This window comes from Ascaphus truei, chromosome 4 (genome assembly GCF_040206685.1).
Source record: "Ascaphus truei isolate aAscTru1 chromosome 4, aAscTru1.hap1, whole genome shotgun sequence".
Taxonomy (NCBI): Eukaryota; Metazoa; Chordata; class Amphibia; order Anura; family Ascaphidae; genus Ascaphus; species Ascaphus truei.
This window is the reverse complement of record NC_134486.1, coordinates 240,040,373-240,056,240: the sequence shown is the minus strand read 5'-3', so window position 1 is coordinate 240,056,240 and position 15,868 is coordinate 240,040,373. Positions and strand designations below refer to the sequence as shown.

General features: G+C 43.7%; 1 protein-coding gene across 1 annotated transcript in view; it reads left to right on the top strand.

Moving 5' to 3' along the window:
• Window positions 1–15,868, top strand: part of DRC8 (dynein regulatory complex subunit 8) — a 53,941-nt gene that overhangs the window by 14,830 nt on the left and 23,243 nt on the right. Inside the window, exon 3 of the mRNA XM_075597080.1 lies at window positions 263–335. Within this exon, the coding sequence (XP_075453195.1) occupies window positions 263–335 (73 nt within the window). The remainder of the gene's footprint in view (window positions 1–262; window positions 336–15,868) is intronic.

The following is a 15,868-nucleotide window of genomic DNA, read 5'->3' as shown; positions in this document are numbered from 1 at the left end:
CATTTAAAATCTGACTCAGTACTGACACTGACATGTTTATTTAGCCCACACTGTTTTGTAATTTTGTATTTTACTGACACTGTTTTTGAGAGATGTGTTTGAAAAGAAAATGTAAGAAGCCCAACAGCTATGTTTTCCCTAAATGTCAATTCTTTGAAAAATGTCCACACTTCCAAGTTTTGCTAACTCTTCGTAAATGTTGCTACAATTCATCTTGTCAAGAATCTTCTACATGTACTGACACAAATATTGTGTTTTACAGAGAGATTGGGACAATTATTAGGTCTTTAGGATGTTGCCCAACTGAAGGGGAACTCCATGATATGCTCGCTGAGGTAAGGTGCTTAGAAGTTAAACATAGAAACATACAATTTTATAGCAGATAAAAATCTCAGACCCTATTTGATCCTGGACTTTAATATATTGAAAGGAGAAATTGGCAAAATGATATAGAAATGGCAATGGGTTTATTGAAAGGAAAGCTGGTTGTAATTTGATGTCAAGGGCAGGCTCAGCCCTGGGACAGAACATGAAACACGGGGAACATGAAACACGGGGAACATGAAACACAGACAGATGAGACAGAAACAGAGAGACGGAGACGGAGAGACGGAGAGACGGAGACAGATCTTTTAAATAGCCCTACCAGAAAATATGTTGCAGTACAGACATGGAGATGCTGATGTCCACATTAATTATCCCCAGTGCTCATGTGTTCTTATTAAAAACAGTGGAGTGCGGGGTGTGCCGATGACGTCAACCGGAGTAGAAGGGTAAGAGGAGAGCTCCGGAGACCCTCTTGAATAATCGGAAATATCAGCAGTTTCCCCCCGTCAAAATTTACTCCTATTTGCCTTCCCTAACTCCTGAATATCCAGGCATGTCCAACAAGGCAAAGAACCAACCCGGACAGGGGGTTACGAAGTTCTTTACCCCCGCGAGACAGAGCTCCGACACGGGAGCAAAAAAACAAGATGGCGGCTCGGCGCACGCGGCGCCAAACCCGCGTCGGCTGATAGTGAGAGAATCGGTGAAATTCTTCCCCCGGACGAGGGAATCACTAAAGCTTACTTAGAGGAGCTGCACAGCAAATTATACAGATCCCTGCAGGCTGATCTAAGAGATGCGGTAACCGAGATCAAGCAGGATCTACAGGGCTTGATGGAGAGGACCACAACACTGGAGTGCAAGCTGGAAGAGGCCCTCAAGCATCAGTCAGAAGCAGACGAGGAAATAATCCGGCTGGGCAATGAAATCCACACCTTGAGAGATGGATTAGAGGACCAGGAGAACCGGAACCGCCGGCAGAACATTAGAATCCGCGGTATCCCTGAAGCGGTTCTGCCTGGTCACCTCAAAGAATACCTGGCAGACCTGTTCACAACAATCTGTGGCGACCTACAGCAGAGAGATCTTGAAATAGATAGAGCCCACCGAGCGCTAGGCCCGAGGTTAGAGGATCCTAATCGGTGCCGAGACGTGATAGTTCGCCTACACAGCTACTCGACTAAAGAAAAACTTATTGGAGCCTGCCAGGAGAGAGACTCTATTCAATTCCGCGAGGAAACGCTCCAAGTCTATAACGACTTGTCAAAAATGACCATAAACCGTCGGAAAGAACTGCGCCCCTTGACCCTGGTATTGCGGGACAACGGCATCAAATACAAGTGGGGATTCCCCTTCAAGCTTATCATAAACAACAAGGGGAAATACTTCACAATACGTTACCCTGAAGACATGGACCAGCTAGCGCGAGCCCTTGGCCTGGCCCTCCCGTTGCCCCGGGCCACTGAGTCAAACCGTGTCCGGAACCAAGACAAGGAAGACCTCCCGGTAAGATCATCAGTGAGACTAGCGGGCCAGAGGCAGACGCGGGACAAATAACAAGCCCCCGGACTTACTTACCAGCTGCGATAGCCATCCGGGGACTCCACCACAGTTCAGCTTAGGAGGAGCCGGGACTCAAGGTGCTCTATCCCTGTCAACGGCGCTCCTGATCTGACTGCCGGGGAAACCGACGGTGGAGATCTTCAGAAGCATCCATCCCGCCCCCACCGGACCAGTACACAACCCAACAAGGACAGCCGCCGCGGCCTGACGTCGGAGGACTTCGAGATCTACAAGAGTCCCTGATGCCTGTATTTTTCCAGCTCCTCCTTGCTCTCCCTCCTTCTCCTCGGCTGAGAAAAGGCCATCGTTTTATCTTTGGGGAGCAAGGATGCAACTGCGGAGCCCCCCGAGAGCTGGCGCTTTCAGCCCTTAGCCTGAAAACGAGAAGAGTGGGCCCCTGATCACTCAAAGGACGCTGTTCGCCCCCGAACACTGACCCCCAATGGACACCCGTGGAAGACGTTGCTCCTGCAGGGTCTGTAATGGGGAGTTATGAAAATGTTCCTTTAAAATAGATATTGTTATACTAGTTTAGGTTAAATGGTTTTCCTGGTTATGTAGATTATTGAGTGTTCACATAGGTTAAAGTTAAATACTGTAGATCTCCCTCTCCCCCCCCCTCCCTCCCCCCCCGACCCCTAACTCCCCATCCTGGCCTATACCTTAGCTCCCCCCTTACCTCCCTAGTCAACCCCTGCGCCCCCCTTCTCCTCTCCCTGCCCTGTTAACCCCACCCCGCCCCGTACCTTGCCCTCCCCCCCACTCACAACATGTCCCAATCCCCCTCCGAGCCCCGCAGATGATGCCTCCCTGAGAGCCCGTGAAAGTTGGGTCCTCAGACCAGGAAAACAAATAGAGGGGTTTAGATATATCATCGTTTTAAGACAAACATGGAATTACATCTCTTAAAATAAAAATGGAAAATGTATGATTGTTGCACCACCCTTCCCCCCCCACCCCCCTGCCCTCTCCCTCCCACTCCCCCTCCCCAACTCCCTGACCTATCCCCTCCCAACTTTAAGGTATTGCATACATGTGATAATACGCAGCAATCATCTGTGACATGTGGCACATCCCTCCACTCCCCCTCCCCTTCCCCATACTCTTTCTATGTGTTAGCCTCCACAATGGTTTGGAGTAGCTAAAAAGATATGGTGCACGTTGCTCATAGGAGGTTGGGGAAACATGAGAATGATCCCCTAGCCAAGAACGGTTTCACCATACAACGGGAACTCTCCATTTCAGCTATGTAAAAATGATCTTGAACAATGCTGTTGATGTATACTAAGGATACTGCACCCAAGTCTCTCCCCCCTGCTCCCTTCCCCCCCCCCCTTTTTGTTCTTAGCCTCCCCCTCCCTCCCTCCCCCCTCCCCTCCCTCTCCCCTCCCTCCCTTACTCCTTCCCACTCTCGGGCTCAGACTCCAGAGGCCAACCCAGTCACGTCACCGGTTTTATGCAGGGTGAAACTGAACCCCCTTAGAGTACAGAGACAAACTACACAGTGGGGGGTAAACACATGAAACGAACAAAATAAAAATAAGGTGCAAATCTGTACACGCCCTCCCCACTGGGGAACGACCCACCTCTAAGGTACCCCAATCAGTCATATAAGGTACCTTGGGCTAGACCCAAGGGGAAAAGAGGGTTACGATAATGCTCAAAAACGCAACTATCACTCAACCCAAAGCTATGTAGTTCTGAGCTCAATAGTAATAACTTCATGTGCTGGAAAGACCTAAGGACAGAGTACTGACTGGCTCTCCGACTCCCCCCTCCCCCCCTTTTTTACCCTTCCTCCCTCACTACCCCCTTTACCCCCCGTTCCTTCCACCCCCCACTACACTCCTCCCTCTCTCTTGACCACCCTTTCTCCCCCCTCTCTCCCTCACACCACCCCTTTCGCAGACCAGTACCCCTCTGCCCCTCAAGACAGGAATACCCTGAGCATGAGGCTGGTCCCGAGCTCTGAGGTAAAGGAGTGGACCAGGACTATATAGCTGGATCCAACCCTCCCCCTCCCCCCCTGCACCCTACAAGCCTTACCCCCAGAACTGATAAGACCTATGTGAAACGGACGGGAATATGGATACCCAGAGGGTCTCCACCTCGCCCGGACCTGCCGGAGGTCGTCACCGGACCCACCCCCCAAGGGTCTTAAACCCTAACAGCCGGCCTTTAGCTAAGACCGGACTCCAACCCTTCAGACCTCAATAAGGTCTACTTTCCTTCTCTCTCTATACCCGCTGATACTGTCCCAGCGGGACCCCATCCCCCCCCCTCTCCGTCCTCCCTGGCTAGCCGTCCCTTTGTTTTGGATTGCAAAAGAGTACACTGATCCTCGCAACACCAGACTCGAACCCTATAGAAGTCCAATCCAGACTGTCCCTAGTGGGAAGGGAGAGGTCCTAAAATCCACGAAGAAAAACAGAAATTATGGCTAAGCAAGGGGCAATTAAATTGGTATCCCTGAACATTAAAGGTTTACATAATAATAGGAAAAGGAGACTCGCCCTCCAAGAAATAAAAAAATCGGGCGGCGATATTGTCTTCCTCCAGGTGACGCATTTCACATCTCAGGACCCGCCCGAAACATTTCAAAACGCATATCCGATGAGATACTACTCATCATTTATTAGTAAAAGAAGGGGAGTCGCTATTCTGATTCGTCAGGGCACTCCATTTAATCTAACAAAAATAACAACAGACCCAGAGGGTAGATTCATTGTGGTGTATGGTTCACTTTCGGGACCCCAGGACGTTTGCACTCAATCCAATCCCAAAGATTGGGGAAAAAAATTAAAGATATTATAGCGGAGTTTTCTTTGGTGGACATTTGGAGAGCACAACATCAGGGACAAAGGAATTTCACCTTTTACTCGGCCCCTCACCAGACCTATTCCCGTATAGACTATTTACTTGCAACCAAGAATGTTCTAGAGGCCGCCGCCAACTCGAATATAGGCCCAATTACGTGGTCAGACCATGCACCCATTACCCTGAACCTAACTATCCCATTTGTTAAATTAATCTCGTATAGCTGGAAATTAAATGACTACCTATTAAACCATACTGAGATACAAAAGGAGATCAAAAATCCCTTAAGGACTACTTTAGACTCAACTTAGGTTCGGTCGCATCCCCAGCAATCCTGTGGGCAGCCCATAAAGCGGCAATCCGAGGAAATTTAATCTCAATTGCTTCCCACAGGAAGAAAGTTAAAATTAAGTTACTTAAAGAGCTTACAGACAAAATTATAAAATTGGAGCAGCAGCACAAATCAAACCCCTCTTGGAAAATCTATAAACTGCTGACAACTGCTAGGAATGATTTGAAGGATATTCAATTAGAGAATGTAGAAAAAGCTCTCAAATGGACGGGTCAGAGGTATTATGATAAGGGGAACAAGGCCGACAGACTTCTTGCTAGTAAGTAAGAGGAATACAAAAAAGATCACAAATAACAGCGATCAAAAATAGATCTGGTGAGATATTGTATAACGAGAAAAAAATAGCAGAAGAATTTACTAAATTTTACACTAAACTATATAACTTGAGAACTCGTTCTGCTAACTCCAGCACTGCCGAATTAAAGTCGATTATTGACTATCTAGATGACTGGACTCTACCCTCCCTGACTGAGGAGGAAAATGCCATGCTGAACGCTAAAATATCAATTGAAGAATTGATGGCAGCAGTAAAGGCATCAAAAAATTCTAAAACTCCGGGCCCTCATGGCTTCACAAATGTCTACTACAAGAAATTCCTACCTATACTATCCACCCACTTATTGAGCTTGTTCAATTCATTTCTGGAAGGGAGTCCTATCCCATCATCAATGTCAACAGCTAATCTTGCCATAATACATAAAGAAGGGAAGGACCCAACTCAATGCGCAAGTTATAGACCAATTTCGCTATTGAACAATGACCTTAAATTGTATAGTAAGATATTGGCGAACAGACTGAATCCCATCCTACCTAGACTAATCCACATGGATCAGGTTGGTTTTGTCTCGGGCCACCAGGCCTTGGACAATACCCGTAAAATAATTCATATAATTGATCATGTCCATATGACCGGATCGAAAGCAATGCTCCTGAGCCTGGATGCAGAGAAGGCATTTGATAGAATTGATTGGCTATTCTTGGACCACACACTGAAAAAATTTGGTTTTAAAGACTCATTTTTGGAAGGAGTCTGGGCACTCTACCAGAATCCATCCGCTACGGTCAGACTCCCAGGCGGAAACTCTGGGAGGTTCCACATTAAAAACGGAACACGACAGGGCTGCCCCCTCTCTCCCCTTCTCTTTGCCCTCACGATTGAACCACTAGCGACCAAAATAAGAAATAACACAAATATACAAGGTATCATAATTGGAAAAACAAATTATTACATTTCCCTATTCGCTGATGATATAATTTTAACTTTGACCAAACCCCAAACTTCCCTTCCTAACCTTCAAAAGGAACTGACGGACTTTGGAAAGATATCAGGATACAAAATTAACAGCGACAAGTCTGAAGCTTTAAATCTTAGCCTCTCAGACCCTGAAGTGAAATTACTCAAATTGAATTTTAGCTACAGATGGTGCTCTTTATACATTAAATATATGGGAGTCAATGTATCAAGGCACTATCGAGCTTTGTATCAGGATAACTACCCAGTTCTCTGGGAAAAGATCAAAAAAGACCTAGATCAGTGGGAAGGTTACCAGATTTCATGGATCGGGAGAATGACATCAATTAAGATGAATATACTCCCCAGATTGTTATACTTTTTCCAAACACTCCCGGTCCATATCCCTGGCACTGGTCTGAAAAACATTCAAAATAGGCTGTTTAATTTTATTTGGCAGGGCAAGAGACCCAGAGTCGCAAGATCGGTCCTGTTGGCACCAAGATCAAGGGGGGGCATGGGAGTCCCAGATATATACAAATATTACCTCGCCGCCCAATTAAAATAAGCAGTAATGTGGAACACAGATCCAGCCCATTGCTGCTGGATCAAAATAGAGTCACACTATGCCAGAATGCCTTCTCTGCTAGCCTGCCTTTGGAGCCTAGATAGAGGAGATAGACAATCCCATAACCTTAAACTAAAGGCGACGTTACACACTTGGGACGTCTGGTCAAAATGTAAGATTCGATTTGGGTTGTCCTCTACTAGCTCTCAACTGACGCCTATATTTAACCACCCAAAATTTTCCCCGGGATGCGGATCCAAGCTGTTCGACCATTTAAAAACAGGTGGAATCGGAGCAATTGCGGATCTCTTAAGTCTAGGGAAGCTCCTGAGTTATCAAGACCTTCGGGCTAAATATAATATTAGAGAATTAGACACATTCAAATATCTTCAAATCAGACATTTTATCCTTAAAACATGCCCACTTACGGACTAAGTTTGAGCATTTGTGTAAAGTTAATACCCACCACAAAGGTCTCATCTCGGAAATTTACGATGAGTCTGAGAAATCAGTGGCCCCCCCACACCACGACTACATGCTCAAGTGGGCAGCAGATTTGAATATTACTATAGAAAGAGAGATTTGGGATGAAATTTAGAAGGCAGCCTCGGAAACTTCCATATGCACCACAACTAAGGAGAACATTTATAAAATCTTATATTTCTGGTACCTTACTCCGGTACGGATAAACCAGATCTGGCATCAGATCTATGTTGGAGAGGCTGTGGACATAGAGGGGACATGGCCCACATTTGGTGGACATGTCCGGAAATTGTGAAATACTGGACCAAGGTCCAAAATTTGATAAAAGAGGTCACTGGCCTGGAATTACCTATCGATCCACTGACCTTCCTACTGGCCAGGCCAATGCCTGGAATTGACCGCCCAACTAGGAAATTAATCTCCGTTATCCTCACCGCGGCTAGATGTGAGATAGCGGCCTCCTGGAAGACAATAACCACCCCCGCCAAAAGAACAATCAAAAAGAGGATCAGTGAGGTGATGCTTATGGAGAAGCTGACGACTACATTTAGGCAAAACCTATTTGCATTTTATAAGGTCTGGGAGCCTTGGATACTTTTTGCTAGATGAGAGCGATTCACACAAACTGGTTAGAGACACCGCCCCCCCCAGACAAGGACCACTAGGTTACTTCGAGTTTAAATCCCCAAACCACCTAAACCGAGGTCCAGGCAGCCAGGGTGGACATCCACCACCCACCCCTCTCCTCCCCTACCCCTCCTCCTCTGACTTCCCTCTTTGAAGGCTCTCCCCTTCTACGGCATTTTAGGTTGTCACTCTTTTCCCCCAAATTTTTTAAAATGTTCTTGTATTAGGCTGTACTGTCTGTATGACAAATTATTGTTGTATTACTGCCTAATAAAACCATTTGAAACAAAAAAAAAAACAGTGGAGTGAACTGTTAAAAGTAATTGGCTCACAATACCCCTATTGTTTTTAGAGAGAGGGCACTCAAGACAACAGCCATGAAACGATATGCAACGGATGCTCAGCAGGTTGAAAAATTGCAGATCAACACACTTAGAAAATCAGCACTCACATTGACATGTGAAATGCAGAAACAATGTATATACAGGAATAACGTTTCAGTCCTATACATAGACCATCCTCAAGATGGTGTACACATTGAAAACCTGTACACCTACATGTCTTGTATTATTCTTCAATTTCATGAGTTCCCCAATCACCAACACAGCCACTTTATTTTCATTGGTTACTAGGCAATTAGAAGCCCCACTGTTTGGAGTAAATGTTATTTGGGGTGGGTATAAAGATATGCAATTTCAGTGTCCACCATCTCGAGAAAGGTCCATGAATAGGACCAAAACTTTAATCCTGTCAATAAATGTTTACACGTTATAGTGTGTTTGTTAGTTTACTACACGCTACATTACATTTTACTTTGATTTAATGTATCCCTTTTTACATAAATGTCTCCATTTATAGCCAGTTGCTCATTTTACTACTGTCTGTATCTCTTGGTTGCTACAATCAGATTCCGCTGCTACTTCACACATTTTTCTTCAGGTTTTTATTTTCTTAACATTTTTTATTTTATTTGTAGTTAGATTTTTTTTTTTTTATCTTTGGATCTAATGAGGACATGTCCCTGGCTTCCAATGGTACTCACTACCACTTAACATCATCTAAATCTGACCTCATATGTATGGATCGAATGTTGTTATATTTCTGGTGCATGTAAGTACCTACTAGATCCTCACCACAGATCTTCGCAAAACTTGCTCCTCCGATTTTTAAGAACAATTGAACAGAAAATAGACAGAAATAATCCAAGATAGGAATCGGAGCACAGCTGAAGAAAATGTAGCGTTGCACAGATTGACCGTTTAAAAATGTACTAATTAAAAAACATGCAGACAGATCCTCTAACGCGTTTCACGCACAGGGCGCTTTGTCAAAGAGTGATCTGTCAGGGTGAACAGTGCCTTGATATAGAGAGTACCACCCTGTTGGACCAGTTGATTCTCAGACTTAATGACTAATAAATAGAAAACACCTGAGCAAAACATCAAGTAAAAAATGAGTCTCATACAGCGAGGGATAACAACAAATGACAAAATTGGACATATAAAAACACATAACAAAGACATATCAATAATCTGTAAATGTAACTTAATTTACAGAACTCTATACAACGAAATTATGCAAAACAAAAATAATTATACAAAACATAAATATAACAATGTCACTGTTAAAAATTAACACAAAAATATCCACAAAGCCACAACTACCCCATAGCTTAAATGAATTGTATACGAATTGTGAAAAATAATTACTACTTGGTTACATTTAAATTATATTAGACTACTAAAATTGATCATTTCTAAATCTTTAAATTTTAAGTTGATCAATGTAGTGGTTTGAAAAAGAAAGTACACTCTCTTTGAATTCTATGGTTTTACATATCAGGACATAATTACAATCATCTGTTCCTTAGAAGGTCTTAACATTAAGTAAAAACAACCTCATATTACACCATGTCATGATTTATTTAACAAAAATAAAGCCAAAATGGAGAAGCCATGTGTGAAAAACTAAGTACACCCTTACTGCTTCCATAGGAATTAAGATGCTAAGTAGCAGACAGGTGCTGCTAATCAAATGCCCTTGATTAATTCATCATCAGCAAGTGTGACCACCTCTATAAAAGCCGAAGTTTTAGCAGTTTGCTGGTCTGGAGCATTCAGGTGTGTGCTAACACAATGCCAAGGAGAAAATACATCAGCAATGATCTTAGAGAAGCAATTGTTGCTGCCCATCAATCTGGGAAGGGTTATAAGGCCATTTCCAAACAATTTAAAGTCCATCATTCCACTGTGAGAAAGATTATTCAAAAGTGGAAAACATTCAAAACCGTTGCCAATCTTCCCAGGAGTGGACGTCCCAGCAAATTCACCCCAAGGTCAGACCGTGCAATGCTCAGAGAAATTGCAAAAAAAAACAAGAGTTACATCTCAGACTCTACAGGCCTCAGTTAGCATGTTAAATGTTAAAGTTTATGACAGTACAATTAGAAAAAGACTGAACAAGTATGGTTTGTTTGGAAGGGTTGCCAGAAGAAAGCCTCTTCTCTCTAAAAAGAACATGGCAGCACGGCTTAGGTTTGCAAAGTTGCATCTGAACAAACCACAAGACTTCTGGAACAATTTCCTTTGGACAGACGAGACCAAAGTGGAGATGTTTGGCCATAATGCACAGCACCACGTTTGGCGAAAACCAAACAGCATATCAGCACAAACACCTCATACCAACTGTCAAGCACGGTGGTGGAAGGGTGATGATTTGGGCTTGTTTTGCAGCCACAGAACCTGGTAACCTTGCAGTCATTGAGTCGACCATGCACTCCTCTGTATACCAAAGTATTCTAGAGTCAAATGTGAGGCCATCTGTCCGACAGCTAAAGCTTGGCTGAAATTGGGTCATGCAACAGGACAATGATCCCAAGCACACCAGCAAATCTACAATTAATGGTTGAAAAAGAAAAGAATCAAGTTGTTGCAATGGCCCAGTCAAAGTCCAGACCTCAACCCGATTTGAAATGCTGTGGCAGGACCTTAAGAGAGCTGTGCATAAACAAATGCCCACAAACTTCAATGATCTGAAGCATCATTGTAAAGAAGAGTGGGCCAAAATTCCTCAACAACGATGAGAGACTGATAAATTCATACAGAAAACGATTACTTCAAGTTATTGCTGCTAAAGGTGGTTCTACAAGCTATTGAATCATAAGGTGTACTTAGTTTTTCACACATGGCTTCTCCATTTAGGCTTTATTTTTGTTAAATAAATCATGACACGGTGTAATATGTCATGTATTGTTGTTCATCTGAGGTTGTATTTACCTAATTTTAAGACCTGCTAAGGAACAGATGATTGTTATTATGTGTTGATATGTAAAACCATAGAATTCAAAGAGGGTGTACTTTCTTCTTCACACCACTGTATATACAAGTTATGGTGGGTAAAAAAGGCAACAAGAAACCTACACCGTACTGCATATAGAAAATAAAAAGATCACTTGTGAGCACATTCACATGTCTTAGGCAGGTCTGCAACCCTGCCTTTCACCATTATCCCCAGCATACAGTGCATATTCAATGCATATTCATTCATACATACATACATACATACATACAGAATAGTAGGGGTTTCATTTCTCAGGCTACTTCCTTCCTTTTGTCTTTATGTAACTGTGTGTTCAGCAAGTGCTTGTACACCAGAGGTCCCATCTCACCTCCTCTCTTTGTCTTTATTGGCTCTCTGATAAGGACAAGTAGGGATAAGTGTAAAGAAACATGTTTGCAAACACTTTTTCATTCAGAGAACCTCAGAAATTCAACTGGTAAATAATGTCCCAAAATATGTAATTACGTTATTAGATTTTTAGATTTGTTAGGGAAGGCCAGTGACACTATTATAGCAATATACCTCAATGCAGACTTTTTTATTTTACCTGATCCCGGAACTCCTCCATGGTCCCCCGTCAACCGGAATCTCCCTGAACCTCTCTACTCTGGCACCAGGCAGACAGAATGTGCTCAACCGAACACAAACTAGTTGAAGGGTCAGGGCTCGGCCCATCGGTAAAGATGTCATAGCTTTCTATTGGTTACCCAGCAGTCATGTTTGTAGTCCAGTGGGCATATTTGTAGTTTTTTATTTGTGTAAAAAAACGGCATATCTAAAGGAACCGCCGTGTCCCGGACGTCGGTGGACTATGGATAATTTCTGGGGGATGCCCGGTTCAGGTAAGGTTAAAAAATGTCTATTTGGGGGGAACTGCTGCTTGAAAATATTTTCAAAGTTTGATTGCTGGCCAGCTATGTGTGATTACACATTAAAACAGCATTACATGACTAGAAGCAAGGAAGAGGTTCAGCATGGATTGTCTCATGCTTAGCACACTCACTGAAGTAGAGTTCATTCACATTTTATTTGCTGTATGCTGTACGGTGGAGGGTTTTTGTCACGTTTTTACCCATCATAACGTATATAATGTGTTGTTGAAACCTGTTGAACCATCCTCACACTGAAAAGACCTGAAAGCTCTGTGAGTAGGTTACTGGCTATGCACTTCTTTAACTCAGGCTGTGCTCAAAGCTGTGTAATACGGCAGGTGTAAGCTTATAGAAGGGATCCATGTTAAAACGGACATGTAGTAAAAGGTGACAATGTGTGCTTATTTGCATGTCATTTCCCAGAATCCCTGGCTGCAGTAGAAGCACTGTATGCTAGGAGATAATGGTGAGAAGTAGGGTTGCAGACTTGTCTGAGATGTGAATATGTTCACAAGTGATATTTTTATTTGTCATCCAGTAAATATAATGTTTTGGCGCCACTTGGTGGAGAAAAAACAGCAGTAACTCAGTGAGGGTGGCATTGTGGTACCTATTTAAAGCCCTGACTCACAAAAGGGTGCTAAAGGTTTAGCACGCCTTTACTCCCATTCACAACCATTTTGTGAATCTGGGCCTAAGGGCCTTATTTTATCTACACTGAGGCGGACAATCTATTTAAAACCAATGGGGATTTTTAGATGAAAACTTCCGGAAGGGGCCAAAACTACGTTGGACTAATGCAATGATTTTGCCTGGTTTTTTTTTCCACAGCAATGCAGACATGCAGACTACATCCAGTTTCATAATAAAAAAAAACAATTTTACAGTGAACTAAGACCTTTTATATATTTTACTAAATGTGATTAGCTATTTCGTCTTTTAATATTCTACCAGTATAAATGGTCATGTTATTTTAATTATTCCCAGTTTGGCAATAACCTTTTCTGTGGGTGTAGGCTGTTTCACATCACACAGAAATGTTTTACAATATAGAAATTGTATTCTACACTGATGTCAGAGACATCCAACATTTATATTTGTGTTCTGTTTAATTTGCTAGCGATTTATTATGTCTTAGTACTTACTTTTAGCTGAAAAGCTGTGTAATATGGCAGGTATAAGATTATAGGGGTCCATGTTAAAATGGACAAGAAGCAAAAATTAACTCACTGAGTGCTCATTTGCATTTCATTACCCAGAATCCCTGGCTGCAGTGGAACATTGTAGAGATAATTGGAAAAGGCAGATTTTCAGACCTGTCTGAGACATGCGAATGTACCCACAAGTGGTATTTTTATTTGCTGTATACTATACAGTGGAGGGTTTTTGGCACTTTTTTTACTCACCGTAACTGTGGGAAATACACTGACCTTCCATATGGAGTTCTTGTATTAACTGCTATTCAAGTCAATGGCAGTCAATAGTAAACACAGGATCACTTAAGGAATCCCAGCGCAAGAGTTTTATTCAGTACAAGTGGCTGACAACTTCTATTGACATGATAAAAAGAACAGGGATAGATAGCACTTAAAAATAGGAGCAAAAAGGTAACATGAATGGTGCACAAGGGAACAAGGAGGAACTCTATGTCCTCCAAAGTATAAATGGGAAAAGAGGGAGGCGTTCCCAGCACTCGCTGACAAATTGTAACGGAGTGCTCACCACAAACAAGGCGTGACCGCAAGGCCGAGGTGGGGATAGATATATATAATGCCACCCACAGCCGCAAGGGCGCGTCTGGAGCTTGGTCAAGGTAGCCGGGTCGGGGTTGGAGAGGTAAGGATAGTCAAGATACTTGCTGAGGTCTGGGTTGGAGAGGTGCGGTTTGTCGTTGGTAGCCGGGATCAGGAGTATAGAAGAGTGGAGTCCAAGAGATAGCAGGGTCAGGAAAAGACTGTGGAGGCAAGGGTAGCAGTGAACACTTCGAAACAACAAAGGTTTATGCTCAGCCAATTTGCCAGAGGGCAGGCTGAGCATATATAGGGAGCAATGACCAATGAGTGGACGGACAAAGTGAAGGCGCGTCCTCAGTACAGGCTGTGATTGACAAAAGTGGTACAGGAGACAGGTGTGGAAAGGATTGCAGATGATGATAGGGGACGCGGTCCATGCGTGCGTCGATGCCATCACCGCGCGGGCGCAACCTGGAGGCGGGACCAGAAGATTCCACAATTAGCTGCCTGCGTGATGTGCGCTGTACGGCGGTTGGTGGAGGGGGGACCAGCTGATGTGTTGCAGGGCGCAGATCACCCATTCGCGGGCCGAGGTAAGCCGGGACCGTGCCGAGGGCGGCGTGACTCCCGGATCCTTACGCAAATAAAGGCAAAAAGGGGATATGCCAAACGAATTTAATAAATGAATATGCAAAAATGAAGCAAAAAGTACACAACTTGGATCATGCAAAAAACATCAACAAAATATAAATGAAGCAAAAAAAGCTCACAGTGAATACGGAGAGGGAGATACACTGGCGACACACTTTATTCGAGCTCGGCTAGTCCCACGAATTCGGGTATACCCGGGTGTATTGAGGTTTGTGACTGTTTTCTGCCCGAGTATATTGGGTTATTTTCTAGGCAGGGATTGAAGCATTTTATTCCCCCTGGCTGCAATACTGCACAGTATATATATATATACTGCATTACAATTCATGAATTTATGCCATCTGGTAGACACGCGAAGCATTGCAGCCTATTAAATCCTAATCATTATCATTTAACAGATCAGCCGCCCATCAGCCAGGCATGAACCCAGGCTGGGAAGGCAAATTCAACGGGGCTTGTCAGAGGTGAGGAGCGGCGCATTCCAGGTATCTGCCAGGTACATACCGGGTATTTGCTCGAATAAAGTGTGTCGGTGCAGTAACACAGGGAAAGGGAGGGTGGACAAAGGAAACCACAGGGGGGGGGAAGAAAGAAAGAAACAGGGAAAATAGGGGGGGCAACGTTTCGGGGCACTGGCCCCTTCCTCAGGCCCATTCCCAGAGGTCGCAATGACCAGAGGTACTTCCCTTATACCCTGTGTCAAAAAATAAGCAAGCTCCCTAATAACAGTAAATGTAGCTATCACACATGGAGCCCTATATTGAAATGCAAATAACAAAGTCAGTTTGGATCCTAATGAGGAGAACCACCTGACGTCTATAAGGGCAATACATATGACAATAAATATGCCAACAACAACTGTCCAGAGCGTTCAGCAAATAGCAAGGAGAAAGAGATAATACTGCACTTTGATCAGTTGACAGGATGTCTCCGTAGTTGCTCTGTGTGCTTCCTCCTGTAGCCGCTGCAATAGGGATACTGTCTGGGAATGTTGAAGGGATCACATGAAATACCCCTCAGCGCTGACGTCATCAGTGGACGGAGACAGCAATGGCGATCCCTGATTGGTTTGTTGCTCCTGCATATCCCTTTTTGCCTGTATTCGTCAGTGAGTGCTGGGAACCCCCACCCCTCTTTTTCTATTGACATTATGTTTTTTTATGTAAAAAATGAAAAATCATGGGAAAAATAACGACCTGCTTGGATTTCCTCTTTAAGTTACAATATGCTTGGTACATAATATTTCTCAAAGAAACACATTCACGATTGGGGAAGCTGTAAATAGTCAATTTTTTGTCAATTGTT